This window comes from Sinohyriopsis cumingii, chromosome 2, assembly GCF_028554795.1.
Source record: "Sinohyriopsis cumingii isolate HCF-2022 chromosome 2, ASM2855479v2, whole genome shotgun sequence".
NCBI classification, from domain to species: Eukaryota; Metazoa; Mollusca; class Bivalvia; order Unionida; family Unionidae; genus Sinohyriopsis; species Sinohyriopsis cumingii.
This window is the reverse complement of record NC_142962.1, coordinates 170,725,742-170,744,181: the sequence shown is the minus strand read 5'-3', so window position 1 is coordinate 170,744,181 and position 18,440 is coordinate 170,725,742. Positions and strand designations below refer to the sequence as shown.

Sequence of the window (18,440 nt, the reverse complement as noted above, 5' to 3'; positions counted from 1 at the left end):
GTGTTTTACAGTTGTCACACTGCATGTCGTCATCAGAAGTAATATATGGTTTATAGCAATCATAGTGTGGGAGGACTGTATGCTGGAGTATCCACAGTTTAGTCCATGACCTTCTACCCAGCATGCCTGACACTTGCTTCACTGTAGTCAATTGTAATACATTTTTTGTTTCAGCCAGGTCAGAAAGTCCTCAGTGCATGCAGCATTATTTGCCTTTTTGTACTGAAAATTAAACATCACTCTATATTGAGCATATGCTAGATTTTTACCAGTATGAATCAAACTTGTTTATTGACCTCAAACAAAACCACTTTGAATAAAATTCAATGTCAGTCATATTTCTGTATATAATGAGCTCTCATACACTTGAGCTATGCCTTCAGGCATGCATGCCAGGACAAAATCAAAATCATGTGTATTCTAATACATAATGAGCTCTCACACACTTGAGCTATGCCTTCAGGCATGCATGCCAGGACAAAATCAGAATCATGTGTATTCTAATACATAATGAGCTCTCACACACTTGAGCTATGCCTTCAGGCATGCATGCCAGGACAAAATCAAAATTATGTGTATTCTAATGCATAATGAGCTCTCACACACTTGAGCTATGCTTTCAGGCATGCATGCCAGGACAAAATCAAAATCGTGTATTCTAATATATAATGAGCTCTCATACACTTGAGCTATGCCTTCATGCATGCATGCCAGGACAAAATCAAAATCATGTGTATTCTAATGCATAATGAGCTCTCACACACCTGAGCTATGCCTTCAGGCATGCATGCCAGGACAAAATCAAAATCATGTGTATTCTAATGCATAATGAGCTCTCACACACTTGAGCTATGCCTTCAGGCCTGCATGCCAGGACAAAATCAAAATCATGTGTATTCTAATGCAGAATGATCTGTCACACACTTGAGCTATGCCTTCAGGCATGCATGCCAGGACAAAATCAAAATCATGTGTATTCTAATGTAGAATGAGCTCTCACACACTTGAGCTATGCTTTCAGGCATGCATGCCAGGACAAAATCAAAATCATGTGTATTCTAATGCAGAATAAGCTCTCACACACTTGAGCTATGCCTTCAGGCATGCATGCCAGGACAAAATCAAAATCATGTGCATTCTAATGCATAATGAGCTCTCACACACTTGAGCTATGCCTTCATGCATGCATGCCAGGACAAAATCAGAATCATGTGTATTCTAATACATAATGAACTCTCACACACTTGAGCTATGCCTTTAGGCATGCATGCCAGGACAAAATCAAAATCATGTGTATTCTAATACATAATGAGTTCTCACACACTTGAGCTATGCCTTCAGGCATGCATGCCAGGACAAAATCAAAATCATGTGCATTCTAATGCATAATGAGCTCTCACACACTTGAGCTATGCCTTCAGGCATGCATGCCAGGACAAAATCAAAATCATGTGTATTCTGATACATAATGAGCTCTCACACAATTGAGCTATGCCTTCAGGCATGCATGCCAGGACAAAATCAGAATCAGGTGTATTCTAATACATAATGAACTCTCACACACTTGAGCTATGCCTTTAGGCATGCATGCCAGGACAAAATCAAAATCATGTGTATTCTGATACATAATGAGCTCTCACACACTTGAGCTATGCCTTCAGGCATGCATGCCAGGACAAAATCAAAATCATGTGTATTCTGATACATAATGAGCTCTCACACACTTGAGCTATGCCTTCAGGAATGCATGCCAGGACAAAATCAAAATCATGTGTATTCTAATGCAGAATGAGCTCTCACACACTTGAGCTATGCCTTCAGGCATGCATGCCAGGACAAAATCAAAATCGTGTGCATTCTAATGCAGAATGAGCTCTCACACACTTGAGCTATGCCTTCAGGCATGCATGCCAGGACAAAATCAAAATCGTGTGCATTCTAATGCAGAATAAGCTCTCATACACTTGAGCTATGCCTTCAGGCATGCATGCCAGGACAAAATCAAAATCATGTGCATTCTAATGCAGAATAAGCTCTCATACACTTGAGCTATGCCTTCAGGCATGCATGCCAGGACAAAATCAAAATCATGTGTATTCTGATACATAATGAGCTCTCACACACTTGAGCTATGCCTTCAGGCATGCATGCCAGGACAAAATCAAAATCATGTGTATTCTGATACATAATGAGCTCTCACACACTTGAGCTACGCCTTCAGGCATGCATGCCAGGACAAAATCAAAATCATGTGCATTCTAATGCAGAATAAGCTTTCATACACTTGAGCTATGCCTTCAGGCATGCATGCCAGGACAAAATCAAAATCATGTGCATTCTAATGCAGAATAAGCTCTCATACACTTGAGCTATGCCTTCAGGCATGCATGCCAGGACAAAATCAAAATCATGTGTATTCTGATACATAATGAGCTCTCACACACTTGAGCTATGCCTTCAGGCATGCATGCCAGGACAAAATCAAAATCATGTGTATTCTGATACATAATGAGCTCTCACACACTTGAGCTACGCCTTCAGGCATGCATGCCAGGACAAATTCAAAATCATGTGTATTCTAATACATAATGAGCTCTCACACACTTGAGCTATGCCTTCAGGCATGCATGCCAGGACAAAATCAAAATTATGTGTATTCTAATACATAATGAGCTCTCACACACTCAGGCTCAATTTTGTACACTGAGAGACAACAGGAATTCCAGTTGTATGGTATTAGTGAGCAGTTAATATTATATGCTAGGTAATTGTCAAAACAACTTGGACCTCAACAAACTGAACATCAAAATTGTCAAAACAACTTGGACCTCAACAAACTGAACATGAAAATTGTCAAAACAACTTGGACCTCAACAAACTTAACATGAAAACTGTCAAAACAAGCTGGACCTCAATGGACTTAATATTGAAGTGTCAGTGGCCAGCTTAATGTAAATTAATTTGCGAATTCTAACTGTTCATTATACAGAATAATTTGGGCCATAATATAGTGACCATTATCAACTTTTATTTAGATAACTGTTATATGAAGAATAAAACTAGATAGGGTTTTCATTGGGGATCTCCAAAAGTGATTATTATATGCCGATATCTGCAATATACATGTGTGTACTAAGGCAGATTTCACTATATTTAGTGTTTGAAAAGTTGCTTCCTGTAATCTTGCTGAGAAAGTATATTTTGGTATCAAGCATTTAGTTTTTCAGTGTTTTTCCAACAACACAACCACAATGTCCAGGGTAGTGCTGTAGCTCACAGTGAGACTGGGTGACTTGCATACCATAATATCCAGGGTAGTGCTGTAGTTCACAGTGGGACTGGGTGACTTGCATACCATAATGTCCAGGGTAGTGCTGTAGTTCAAGTGGGACTGGTTGACTTGCATGCCATAATATCCAGGGTAGTGCTGTAGTTCACAGTGGGACTGGGTGACTTGCATACCATAATATCCAGGGTAGTGCTGTAGTTCACAGTGGGACTGGGTGACTTGCATGCCATAATATCCAGGGTAGTGCTGTAGTTCACAGTGAGACTGAGTGACTTGCATACCATAATATCCAGGGTAGTGCTGTAGTTCACAGTGGGACTGGGTGACTTGTATACCATAATGTCCAGGGTAGTGCTAAAGTTCACAGTGGGACTGGGTGACTTGCATACCATAATATCCAGGGTAGTGCTGTAGTTCACAGTGGGACTGGGTGACTTGCATACCTTAATATCCAGGGTAGTGCTGTAGTTGACAGTAGGACTGGGTGACTTGCATAATGACTGAACCATAATATCCAGAGTAGTGCTGTAGTTCACAGTGGGACTGGGTGACTTGCATACCATAATATCCAGGGTAGTGCTGTAGTTCACAGTGGGACTAGGTGACTTGCATAATGACTGAACCATAATATCCAGGGTAGTGCTGTAGTTCACAGTGGGACTGGGTGACTTGCATACCATAATATCCAGGGTAGTGCTGTAGCCCACAATCTTCAGATCCAGAGTCACCAGTGGCAACCATTAGATCTAGCATGGACATCTTCCTCCAGAGCATGGACTGGATAAGTGATTTTTTAAGCCACATCTTATGATGTCAATTAATGGATTAAACAAGGTCACAGGCCAGATGGCCCACATGCCGTATTTTGCCCACCCTTGCACTAGCTCATGCTGCTAGTTAGGATTGTTGATGTGTTGATGCAGCATTCTCTTGTACCCCAACCCCTATCTACCACCAAGCTGTGTAGACAAGTCCTCAAGCTTGCTAGGGTATGCTGGTCATGCATGATTTGCCTTTAAAACCACTAGATGCCTTGTCAACTAATGATCTTTTCTGTCTTTCAGCACAGCATTGATACCATAGAACTGATTCATTACTAGCCAATCCTATTCTTTGTAGGCTTCAGATGTAGTTCATTGCTGTTTTGCACTCAGTTTATATTTACTTTTTTATCCCATACAGGTTTACAATTTTTGCTGTCATACCAAGGCCTGAATTGCAGCTTGCTACAGCATTTTAATGTTTTACTTGATGTTATTGTACTCTGTTACATTTTCTACAGAATAAATATTTGTGTGCCCATGATTTGAAAAGTAAATGTGGGAATGGTGTTATCCAGACTTACACTGAACCATGCAGTGTATGTACATGTATAAAGTTTCATAATTCCTCTTAGTCATTCAAAAGAAGACTTTTAACTTTGGATGTGACTGAATTGTAAAATCGTAAGTCTTGATCAGTATACATTTAATCCACTGCAAGATTATGTGGGTGGTACAGGCAGTCCTTGGACAGATGTAAGGACATGCTGTCATGATCACATTTTAAAATACTGCAGTTTTTCTTTTTTTAAATATCTTATTCTCACATTTTTATTTTCTTTCTTAGTTGAGTGCTGTTTTGCTGTGTTATCATGATTGTTTCATGTAGCAGATAATGTGCATATCTTTTGAAATATTTCTAAGTTTTGTATATGTTGCTGAGATATTTTAGTTGTGGCTTTTTTTAAATCTCCCAATTTTACCCTTCATATAATCTGGCCTGAAGTTATTGAAACATTGTTTTACTCAAATTCATACTCAAAGTAAAGTTCAGGCTTTATAGCTAAGAAACTATCTGAGCACAGAAATTCAGTTTAAACTCAAAACTAATGTTGTTAAAGACGGAGTTGAAAATTTTAGAGATGGTTTATTTTTGCTTGCTCACTTTGTTTCTACAGACAGTTTAACATATGTAAAAAAAAACTAACTAGTGTTTCATATTTTTGAGGATTTCAGCACAAGTTAAGATTTTTGTACCAAAACAGTTTCTTGACTTTGGAGCCTAGAATCTGATTATTTAGTGCTCAGATATAATCATAAAATTGTAACTGAGTCTGAGTTTGAGCATGAGAATATTTTTGTACTGTTCAGACCATGTGATTTGTCTGAGTTTGAGCATGCATGAGAATATTTTTGTTCTATCCAGACATGTGATTTGTCTGAGTTTGAACATGAAAATATTTTTGTGCTATTCAGACCATGTGATTTGTCTGAGTTTGAACATGAGAATATTTTTGTACTATTCAGACCATGTGATTTGTCTGAGTTTGAACATGAAAATATTTTGGTGCTATTCAGACCATGTGATTTGTCTGAGTTTGAGCATAGAATATTTTTGTACTATTCAGACCATGTGATTTGTCTGAGTTTGAACACGAGAATATTTTTGTACTATTCAGACTATGTGATTTGTCTGAGTTTGAGCATGAGAATATTTTTGTACTATTCAGACCATGTGATTTGTCTGAGTTTGAGCATGAAAATATTTTTGTACTATTCAGACTATGTGATTTGTCTAAATTTGAACATGAAACTATTTTTGTGCTATTCAGACCATGTGATTTGTCTGAGTTTGAACATGAGAATATTTCTGTGCTATTCAGACCATGTGATTTGTCTGAGTTTGAGCATGAGAATATTTTTGTACCATTCAGACCATGTGATTTGACTGAGGTTGAACGTGAAAATATTTTTGTGCTATTCAGACCATGTGATTTGTCTGAGTTTGAAGATGAGAATATTTTTGTACTATTCAGACCATGTGATTTGTCTGAGTTTGAGCATGAGAATATTTTTGTACTATTCAGACCATGTGATTTGTCTGAGTTTGAGCATGAGAATATTTTTGTACTATTCAGACCATGTGATTTGTCTGAGTTTGAGCATGAGAATATTTTTGTACTATTCAGACCATGTGATTTGTCTGAGTTTGAGCATGAGAATATTTTTGTACTATTCAAACCATGTGATTTGTCTGAGTTTGAGCATGAGAATATTTTTGTACTATTCAGACCATGTGATTTGTCTGAGTTTGAACATGAAAATATTTTTGTGCTATTCAGACCATGTGATTTGTCTGAGTTTGAGCATGAGAATATTTTTGTGCCATTCAGACCATGTGATTTGTCTGAGTTTGAACATGAAAATATTTTTGTGCTATTCAGACCATGTGATTTGTCTGAGTTTGAAGATGAGAATATTTTTGTACTATTCAGACCATGTGATTTGTCTGAGTTTGAGCATGAGAATATTTTTGTACTATTCAGACCACGTGATTTGTCTGAGTTTGAGCATGAGAATATTTTTGTACTATTCAGACCATGTGATTTGTCTGAGTTTGAGTATGAGAATATTTTTGTGCTATTCAGACCATGTGATTTGTCTGAGTTTGAACATGAAAATATTTTTGTGCTATTCAGGCTATGTGATTTGTCTGAGTTTGAACATGAAAATATTTTTGTGCTATTCAGACCATGTGATTTGTCTGAGTTTGAGCATGAGAATATTTTTGTACTATTCAGACCATGTGATTTGTCTGAGTTAGAATATGAGAATATTTTTGTACTATTCAGACCATGTGATTTGTCTGAGTTTGAGCATGAGAATATTTTGTACTATTCAGACCATGTGATTTGTCTGAGTTTGAGTATGAGAATATTTTTGTACTATTCAGACCATGTGATTTGTCTGAGTTTGAACATGAAAGTATTTTTATGCTATTCAGACCATGTGATTTGTCTGAGTTTGAGCATGAGAATATTTTTGTACTATTCAGACCATGTGATTTGTCTGAGTTAGAATATGAGAATATTTTTGTACTATTCAGACCATGTGATTTGTCTGAGTTTGAGTATGAGAATATTTTTGTACTATTCAGACCATGTGATTTGTCTGAGTTTGAACATGAAAGTATTTTTATGCTATTCAGACCATGTGATTTGTCTGAGTTTGAGCATGAGAATATTTTTGTACTATTCAGACCATGTGATTTGTCTGAGTTTGAGCATGAGAATATTTTTGTACTATTCAGACCATGTGATTTGTCTGAGTTTGAATATGAGAATATTTTTGTACTATTCAGACTATGTGATTTGTCTGAGTTTGAACATGAGAATATTTTTGTACTATTCAGACCATGTGATTTGTCTGAGTTTGAACATGAGAATATTTTTGTTCTATTCAGACCATGTGATTTGTCTGAGTTTGAACATGAGAATATTTTTGTACTATTCAGACCATGTGATTTGATGCTGAATCCTTTATTGTACAGAATAATTCTTCGAATGTTACAAAATTACAGCCTATTTTATGAAAACTTACTCACTGATATTCCTATATTTTATAATTGTTTCTTTTACGATTTACAGCAGGATTTTGACATATCCACTCTTCATGTTACAGATGTCCCCACTATGGCACATAAACCTCAACCCATATCCTAAACCCAGTCATTATCCCATGACAATCCCAGCTGTGGCATATTAACCCCAGCCTATATTCCAGATCCAGTAATTATCCTACAATTATTCCCACTTTGGCACTTAAACCCCAATCTATATCCCAGATCCATTAATTATCCCACTGATATCCCCACTGCGGCACATAAATCCCATCCCATATCCCAGATCCAGTAGTTATCCCACAATTATCTCCACTGTGGCACATAAACCCCAACCCATATCCCAGATCCAGTAATTGTCACACAAATATCCCAAATGTGCATAAACCCCAACCCATATACAACACCCATTAGTTATCCCACAAAACAAGTTCATCCCCCAGTTTTATAAAATTTCGTTTATGAAAGCTATATCTGATTATAAGCCTATATTTATGAGGGTGGTACCCAAGAATTACCATGAGAAAAAATAGCTTAACTTCAGTTTTAATAATTGAATTGAACCATGGTATTTTTCCCACTTTCCTGTTATGACTTCACACAAGGTCCTTGAGTAATAAAACTGCTGGTACACAAATATTGAACTCAGACTTTGGCTGTACTGGTTATAAATGAGAAGAGCTTACTTTGTGAATGGCCAGTCATCTTTTGTCCATCCATTAACACAAATTTGTGAATGGCCTGTCATCTTTTGTCCATCCATTAACACAAATTTGTGAACGGCCTTTCATCTTTTGTCCATCCATTAAAACAAATTTGTTATCAATAGTCCTAAAGTACTGAGAGGATTGAAGTGAAACTTTGCACACACACGTTGTCCTAAGGTATATTTAGTCCGAAGTGAAACTTTGCACACACACGTTGTCCTAAGGTATATTTAGTCTGAAGTGAATATGGTGTTCTTGGACATTTAATATGGATGCTATAGTGACCATTTTCACAAATTTAATCTCTACTCTTCCTGACCAGAGGGCTGTATCAATATGGGGTTGTCACTTAAAGACTTATTATGTCTACTTGGTCCTAAATGAAAATGGTGTCAGTCTGACAACCATAATTATTGGCCCTATATGAAAATAGTGCCAGTCTGATAACAAGAATGTCCTAAATGTAAATGGTGCCAGTCTGACAACAAGAATGTCCTAAATGAAAATAGTGCCAGTCTGACAACCAGGATGACCACTGTGGTAGCTATTGTGAAAATAATTTCATTGCTCCTCCTCCAGAAATATTTTCAGTGTTGACTAGTTGGTCCAGAATGAAAATTTGTCAGTCAGATTGCCAACATGGCCACAATGACAATCTTGAAATTTTTTTGTTGTTATAGCTTAACATATTCTTATATATGGATAGCCATATAAAAATGAAGTTTTCAGTTAAAAACCTAAAATCTCATGATATGTTGATCCTAAAAGAATATGCTGATTGGACTCCCAACATGGTTGCTATGGTGGCCAGTTTGAACATCTTGTTATTACTACTTTCCCTGATCAGATGGTCTTATTGCTATATATGATGACTCTATGGTCTTAAACTAAGTAACAGAAAAGAGCAGAAAGCCAACAAGTTTTGTAAAATTAATCTAATTTATTTCCGTAGAATACAAAGTGAAAATGTAAAAAGAACTTATGTTATTGTGAATTAAATTCCAAATAGTCCAAAAAGTGGTATCACTGGTCCTAATGAATAAAGTTCAAATTAATTTCCACAGGTGTTTAAAATAAAATCCAGTGCTGAAGGCATTGATGTGCTTGTAGTCTTCAGTGTATAATGTACCTGTGCCCTGTAGTCTGATGATGTGCTAACAGTCTTCCAATTAAATACAATAATATAATCCAAGATATCCTTGTCTGAATTCACTGGAATTCCAAAATAATGTTTCTGTCCAAAAATATTAAGAGCACTTTGTATTTCTCGGGAATAAACATTTGAATAAATAAATTCCCCCCAAAAGAAATACTGAACACAACTATATAATGAATCTGCATCAAGATCTTTCAGCTAGAATGAATAACATATATATGTGTATATATATATATATATATATATATATATATATATATATATATATATATATATATATATATATGAATTTTGATTAGACATTGGGTTTTATTTGCATTTCATTGAGTAAGTTGATGGTCAGCACATTGACAAAGATTTTAAGGTCAAGGTCTTGGCCTTTTTTTATGTCCTGACTTCTGAAACTTATAACATCATCAAGTAGGAATCGAATTTTATTAAATCCAGTTTGTGATTATGCTTGTAAGACACCTTGAATGATACCAGTTCAAAAACTTGGATACTTATAGTAATTAAAAAGATGAGTTGTAGATTTAACCAAATTTAGTGTGTGGGTGTACCTTGACAGTGTCTGACAGGGATTCACTGCCTATGATACTTCTTTATATCACACAAAAACATTAGTTCTACATTGCAGATCTCTGCCAAAGTTTGTGTATGACTTGTACCTGGGTAAGGAAAATGCCGATCATTTTGGGGGTGTTAGGTCAAATTCATTATGTCTGAAATAACTCCTTAATCGCATGTTATGATTTTTGTACTCTAAAAGACATATCAAGTCTGATAAGAATAAAATGGTTTTGTTAAAAACTGCATGCATGGCAGTTCAAGTTCAGTCAGATCCATTAATCAATAAAATTCAGAGTTGACTATGACCCATCTAGTGTCAACCAAAAGGACTATTAAACATGGGCAGGCATATTAAGTACCATTCATTGTACTGTTGTTAATTTTGGAGTTTTTAATCTGAGTTTTAGCACTGTGACGAGTTTCCTGACTGCAAGGCCAGTACCTAGCCTCTTGAAACTATTTAGACCAAGAAAGCCAACTTCATGCTCAGTACTTGGGGTGTGCCTATGCCACAGCATTCTAATAAAAAACAGTCAGATATCATATATAGGTTTTACCAATGCCATAGCATTCTAGTAGAGGGACCCAGGTTAAAAAAAATCAAATTTAATACTTAGGGCGTACCTACATCATAGTAGTCTGGCAGAGGGACCCAAGATTATACAAATCTGATAGTTCTGTGATTCTTGTTTTATTCTAATTAATATTACACTCCAAGTTTGGAATTTAGAGCTTGAGTTACTTGATCAAAAAGGCTAGAGATTAATGGGATCAGGTCTTCAAGTGATACACTTTGACCAATGAAAAGCCATGAACTTTGTCAGGTCATCAGGTGATACACTTTGACCAATGAAAAGCCATAAATTTTGTCAGGTCATCAGGTGATACACTTTGACCAATGAAAAGCCATGAACTTTGTCAGGTCATCAGGTGATACACTTTGACCAACGAAACGTTAAGAACTTTGTCTGGACTTTAGAATATACACTTTGACCGGTGAAAAGGCATGAACTTTGTCAGAGAGGTGTGGTAAACGAATGTAATTTTCAGAATTGACCAATCATGCAGTGAGTGTATGATGATGTCAAATCTGTATTTTTTATGTGCAACCAATATCCAACTGTAAAACATCGAAGAGCCAGATATGCCTGTACATAGTGTTTGTTCTTCATATCATAATAAAGTAACAATTATGTGATATCACATCAGACACTATTTATTCTACCTAACATGGTAAGGGAACATCATTATGTGATATCAGCCAGGTACTATTTGTATATTTCTACACACTGTTTTATTATGCAGCATAAGATCTAGCTGTATTTTGTGTGTAGCTGATTTTGCAATACACACACATAGGCATGGACTTAAATTTAAATCTAAATTGTACTGCCATATTCATGGAGGTATGTTGTTCAGGTGAATGGATTAACAACACTTGTAACATTTTAGCTACATCAATCAGAGGTAATAGGAGCTGTGTCTTTACCAAGAACACACTAATGCACCCAATCCAAACTTGCCAGGGCCTTATCAATCCAACAACCCTTGGACACTAAACTACCATGACTTCCTAGACATGTACGTCAATTTACTAATTTTGCCACACAGGTTTTTATAACCATCACAACTACTATGTACTAGTCACACCCTCCTGAATTAACACACTCCTGTTAGCCTGAAGAGTGATTTTCCTCGACCTGTACATCAGGGACTAATTTGTCGCCCAGGTTCTTATAATCTTCACAACTTCTATTAACTAATCACATCTGATTAGACATACTCCTGTCAGCCTTAAGAGGGACAAGAGACATTTCTATAATTTAGATGACTTGGAGCGATAAACAGTCAAAGCAAGTTTAATCAGTTGAATCTTACTTAGGATGAAACTATGAGATGTAACAAATGCTTGTCTAAAGGCTGTGGGATTTATTAACACCACTCTAACATGGGGTTATGATAACATTTGTTCCAGATATTTTACTGACATTATTCTGAACATGAGAGAGATAAATATACTCAGGATTTCCTTGTAACCACTATGTATACTGCAGGTCAATTCCTAAAGCACATTCATTGCTTCAAGCTTATCTAACAACAGTTTGTTCATTTTCATTTTGTTGATCTAACATTGGTAATAAATTGGAAGTACAACTTGAAAGTATATGGTGTTCAACTGTAAGGTGTATGTATTTATATATGTATGAATGAAATGATGCAGATTATAGAACAGTGAAGGAAGCATCTTACATTTATGAATGATGTACTTAAGTTACAACCTGACTGGTTTCCATGTATTTTTCAGGCTTCTGAGTCTATCAGTGAGCTAGAACAGCATGTGGATCAGTTGAAGAAGGCACTAAAAGATGCTGAGGAGCAGAGACAGAGACAGTTGAGGGTAAAACAAGGCTTTCTTACGTTGCCAGTGCTATCAAAGACAGTAATTTCAGTGCTTTTTATATGATATACAATATGGTCATTTACATTATCATTTATTGAAGGCAAAACATATCAACAACAGAGTGGCTTCTTTTATTGTAACAAGCCAAAGTTCTTATAAAAATTCCAGCCAATGAAATGGGCAATCGCTGTACATGATGGCATTGAGGACTGTCTAAACATGGTGACACTGTTCAGACCTATTAAAGGTAAATGTCATAAGTAAATACATTGCAATGGAAGAACCATTTGATTGCAAGTAAAATATATACTTGATTCGCTAACAAAATCTAAATTTTATTGTAAAGCACAACTTTTATTTTTATTTCTTTTTCATCATGAATGACCCAAATGAAGAAATGATCTTTTGCATGTAGAAGGTCCTGAAATATTAGGACATTCAGTTTGATACACTCCAAGTAAAAAGACGATTTTGTTGCAGCTATTTCTCATTATTATTTCACTTTGGAAACAAAATTAAAGTTTTTGAACTATGTATGTTTTTAAAGGTTTGCATGTTAACAATTGCTGATCAAAACTCAATTTTACAAAAGACAAACTTGTAATTTTGGCATAACATTCAATAAAGAATAGAAAGAATGACTGAGATATGCAAAATGCAGAATGTGTATATTATGGTTGAGTTTCATACCTAATCCTGAGATTTGTATGAGATTTATTAACATAATGTTTGTATGTCTGTCTTTCAGGAGCTTGAGCAGCTTCATAGTCAGGACAAGTTCCATACACATGCCTTACATGAAAAACAGGTAGTGTCACATTTCTATTCATGTGTTCCACACACATGCCTTACATGAAAAACAGGTAGTGTCACATTTCTATTCATGTGTTCCACACACATGCCTTACATGAAAAACAGGTAGTGTCACATTTCTATTCACATGTTCCATGCACATGCCTTACATGAAAAACAAGTAATGTCACATTTCTATTCACATGTTCCATGCACATGCCTTACATGAAAAACAAGTAATGCCACATTTCTATTCACATGTTCCACACACATGCCTTACATGAAAAACAAGTAATGTCACATTTCTATTCACATGTTCCACACACATGCCTTACATGAAAAACAGGTAATGTCACATTTCTATTCACATGTTCCACACACATGCCTTACATGAAAAACAGGTAATGTCACATTTCTATTCACATGTTCCACACACATGCCTTACATGAAAAACGGGTAATGTCACATTTCTATTCACATGTTCCACACACATGCCTTACATGAAAAACAGGTAATGTCACATTTCTATTCACATGTTCCACACACATGCCTTACATGAAAAACGGGTAATGTCACATTTCTATTCACATGTTCCACACACATGCCTTACATGAAAAATGGGTAATGTCACATTTCTATTCACATGTTCCTCACACATGCCTTACATGAAAAACAGGTAAAGTCACATGATAGGATTTCTATTCACATGTTATGATTTATGTGGTTCATTCAGCTCAGCTATACAGATAATATCAACAGCTGTAGCTTGATGATATTTCATGTAAGCATCTCAAATGTTCATAAAATTTCACATTGCCTAACTCATTTTGCACACAAATTTCAACACCGTTTGCATCAGTTTACAAAGCAATCCCACTCATTCAGTGGACATTGAAAAGAGTAGTCTAAATACATGTAATCTACCTTATCGGTCCTGGTGTTATGGAAGAGTTCCTTTCTTTTTATGACTGAGCAGAGCATAGCAACTATCACATGACACAGGTAAACAAAAAGCTTCTGCATCATCTATTTTTCATTAACTGTTTTAAATGGCTGCTTAATACTTATGTATGGTATGGTTTGTCTAATGAGCAGATGATGTCTGTTTACCAGTGGCACTTGACAGCTTACGTAACCACTCAGTCATGTGTCAAAAATAAACTCTTCCGTAACTCCTGGACCAACATGACATATAACATGTACGCTTGTCATATATACAAATAAGTGGTGTTGATCTGTATGTTCATACAAATTATTTTTTAAATCATTCATGTGCAAAAGCAATCTCGTAATTTTAACTACATTTTGAGATGCTTATGTGAACAATAACTGATATACAGCTGATGGCTTCATTTGTCCTGCTGGGCATACCATCTTGAGATTATATTATATATGCAGTTAGAATGGAACAATGTTTACACTTGAGGCTCCATCGCTTCTCTAATGGAACAATGTTTACACTTGAGGCTCCATTGCTTCTCTAATGGAACAATGTTTACACTTGAGGCTCCATTGCTTCTCTACTTTTCATGATACAGTGGCTATTTTCAGCTGTATTGATTCTTACACATTCTAGGAGTGGAGTGGTTAAACCTCTCAGCTAGGCTTTTTTTAGATTCTGGAGTGTCTGTTTTCAGTTATATTAATTCATGGACATTGTGAAATGGAGTAATTAAGCCTTGTGCTTGCTTTACTATTCATTATGCAAAGAGTGTTTCCTGTAAATTCATAGATATTGTTAGGTAATTTTGTGTAATCCATGGAGGTGGAGAGGTGGGGGAATTTGCAAAAACATTTTCTGATAAGATGTAAAGGATCCTACATTAGTGCTCATTCTTGATGGAATTTATTAGATGAGTTGAAAAATGTATCTCTTTGTGAGTCTTGGCAGTTTTAAATACTATATCTTTTATAATAGCTTAAAATTTAGTGTCTTTTCCTAGGTAATGTAAACACCATCCGTTTTATTCTATTTGTGATTGCAGATCAGTTCAGTGAAGAAGGAAATGGATCAGATAGAACAGGAAATGCAGAAGAAGATGAAGAGTTTAGAACACATTCTTAGGTATTTAGAAACTGATGTATCAGATCCATCTGTCTAATTATGTTATACAGCTGACACTCTTCATATGTGATCTGTCTGATTATGTTATACAGCTGACACTCTTCATATGTGATCTGTCTAATTATGTTATACAGCTGACACACTTAATATGTGATCTAATTATGTTATACAGCTGACACGCTTCATATGTCTTTAGAGATCCTGTAGTTTTCTGAGTGTGATTTCAAAACAAAATTTTGAATGTGTTTTTTGGAGTGAATGCAAAACAAAATGATCAATGGAGTTTGAAAGAAATGGTTTGAATGCAAAACAAAATGATCAGTAGAGTTTGAAAGAAATAGTGTGAATGCAGAACAAAATAATGAATGCATTTTGGAAATAACAGTGGGAATACAAAACAAAATGATAAATGCCTTTTGAAAGAAACAGTGTGAATGCAGAAAAAGAAAACAATCAATGCATTTTGAAAGAAATGAGTGAATCTTAAACCAAAATGATGAATGCATATTGAAAGACATAGTATGATTGTAAAAACAAAAATGATGAATGCATATTGAAAGACATAGTATCAGTGTAAAACAAAATGATAAATGCATATCAAAAGACATAGTATGAATGTAAACCAAAATCAAGAATTCATTTTGGAAAGAATTGTAAATTTAAAACAAAATGATAAAAGCGTATTGAAAGACATAGTATGAATGTAAATCAAAATGATGAATGCATATTGAAAGACATAGTATGAATCTAAATCAAAATGATGAATGCATATTGAAAGACAGTATGAATGTAAATCAGAATGATGAATGCATTTTGGAAAGAATTGTAAATTTAAAACAAAATGATAAAAGTGTATTGAAAGACATAGTATGAATGTAAATCAGAATGATGAATGCATATTGAAAGACAGTATGAATGTAAATCAGAATGATGAATGCATTTTGGAAAGAATTGTAAATTTAAAACAAAATGATAAAAGTGTATTGAAAGACATAGTATGAATGTAAATCAGAATGATGAATGCATTTTGGAAAGAATTGTAAATTTAAAACAAAATGATAAAAGTGTATTGAAAGACAGTATGAATGTAAATCAGAATGATGAATGCATATTGAAAGACAGTATGAATGTAAATCAGAATGATGAATGCATATTGAAAGACATAGTATGAATCTAAACCAAAATGATGAATGCATATTGAAAGACAGTATGAATGTAAATCAGAATGATGAATGCATATTGAAAGACAGTATGAATGTAAACCAAAATGATGAATGCATATTGAAAGACATAGTATGAATGTAAACCAAAATGATGAATGCATATTGAAAGACATAGTATGATTGTAAATCAGAATGATGAATGCATATTGAAAGACAGTATGAATGTAAATCAGAATGATGAATGCATATTGAAAGACATAGTATGAATCTAAACCAAAATGATGAATGCATATTGAAAGACAGTATGAATGTAAATCAGAATGATGAATGCATATTGAAAGACAGTATGAATGTAAACCAAAATGATGAATGCATATTGAAAGACAGTATGAATGTAAACCAAAATGATGAATGCATATTGAAAGACATAGTATGAATGTAAACCAAAATGATGAATGCATATTGAAAGACATAGTATGATTGTAAATCAGAATGATGAATGCATATTGAAAGACAGTATGAATGTAAATCAGAATGATGAATGCATATTGAAAGACATAGTATGAATCTAAACCAAAATGATGAATGCATATTGAAAGACAGTATGAATGTAAATCAGAATGATGAATGCATATTGAAAGACAGTATGAATGTAAACCAAAATGATGAATGCATATTGAAAGACAGTATGAATGTAAATCAGAATGATGAATGCATATTGAAAGACATAGTATGAATGTAAACCAAAATGATGAATGCATATTGAAAGACATAGTATGAATGTAAACCAAAATGATGAATGCATATTGAAAGACATAATATGAATGTAAATCAGAATGATGAATGCATATTGAAAGACACAGTATGATTGTAAATCAGAATGATGAATGCATATTGAAAGACACAGTATGAATGTAAATCAGAATGATGAATGCATATTGAAAGACAGTATGAATGTAAATCAGAATGATGAATGCATATTGAAAGACATAGTATGAATCTAAACCAAAATGATGAATGCATATTGAAAGACAGTATGAATGTAAATCAGAATGATGAATGCATATTGAAAGACATAGTATGATTGTAAATCAGAATGATGAATGCATATTGAAAGACAGTATGAATGTAAATCAGAATGATGAATGCATATTGAAAGATATAGTATGAATCTAAACCAAAATGATGAATGCATATTGAAAGACAGTATGAATGTAAATCAGAATGATGAATGCATATTGAAAGACAGTATGAATGTAAACCAAAATGATGAATGCATATTGAAAGACATAGTATGAATGTAAATCAGAATGATGAATGCATATTGAAAGACACAGTATGATTGTAAATCAGAATGATGAATGTATTGAAAGACATAGTATGATTGTAAATCAAAATGATGAATGCATATTGAAAGACATAGTATGAATGTAAATCAGAATGATGAATGCATATTGAAAGACATAGTATGAATGTAAACCAAAATGATGACTGCGTATTGAAAGACATAGTATGAACATAAATCAAAATGATGAATGCATATTGAAAGACGTAGTATGAATGTAAACCAAAATGATGAATGGATATTGAAAGACATAGTATGAATGTAAATCAGAATGATGAATGCATATTGAAAGACATAGTATGAACATAAATCAAAATGATGAATGCATATTGAAAGACATAGTATGATTGTAAATCAAAATGATGAATGCATATTGAAAGACATAGTATGAATGTAAATCAAAATGATGAATGCATATTGAAAGACATAGTATGAATGTAAACCAAAATGATGAATGCATATTGAAAGACATAGTATGAACATAAACCAAAATGATGAATGCTTATTGAAAGACGTAGTATGAATGTAAATCAGAATGATGAATGCATATTGAAAGACACAGTATGAATGTA

The 18,440-nt window shown here is 34.5% G+C and overlaps 1 protein-coding gene across 7 annotated transcripts in view; it reads left to right on the top strand.

Annotated features, from left to right (window-relative positions):
- LOC149806290 (centrosomal protein of 112 kDa-like) overlaps window positions 1–18,440 on the top strand; it is a 126,831-nt gene that overhangs the window by 60,669 nt on the left and 47,722 nt on the right. For all 7 annotated transcript variants that reach the window (XR_016419885.1, XR_016419887.1, XR_016419884.1 and 4 more), the window contains 3 exons: window positions 12,408–12,500; window positions 13,252–13,311; window positions 15,281–15,360. Coding sequence is in view for 3 of the 7 variants with exons in the window: in XM_089951232.1 (XP_089807358.1) it covers window positions 12,408–12,500; window positions 13,252–13,311; window positions 15,281–15,360 (233 nt within the window). In the remaining 4 variants the exon portion in view is untranslated. The remainder of the gene's footprint in view (window positions 1–12,407; window positions 12,501–13,251; window positions 13,312–15,280; window positions 15,361–18,440) is intronic.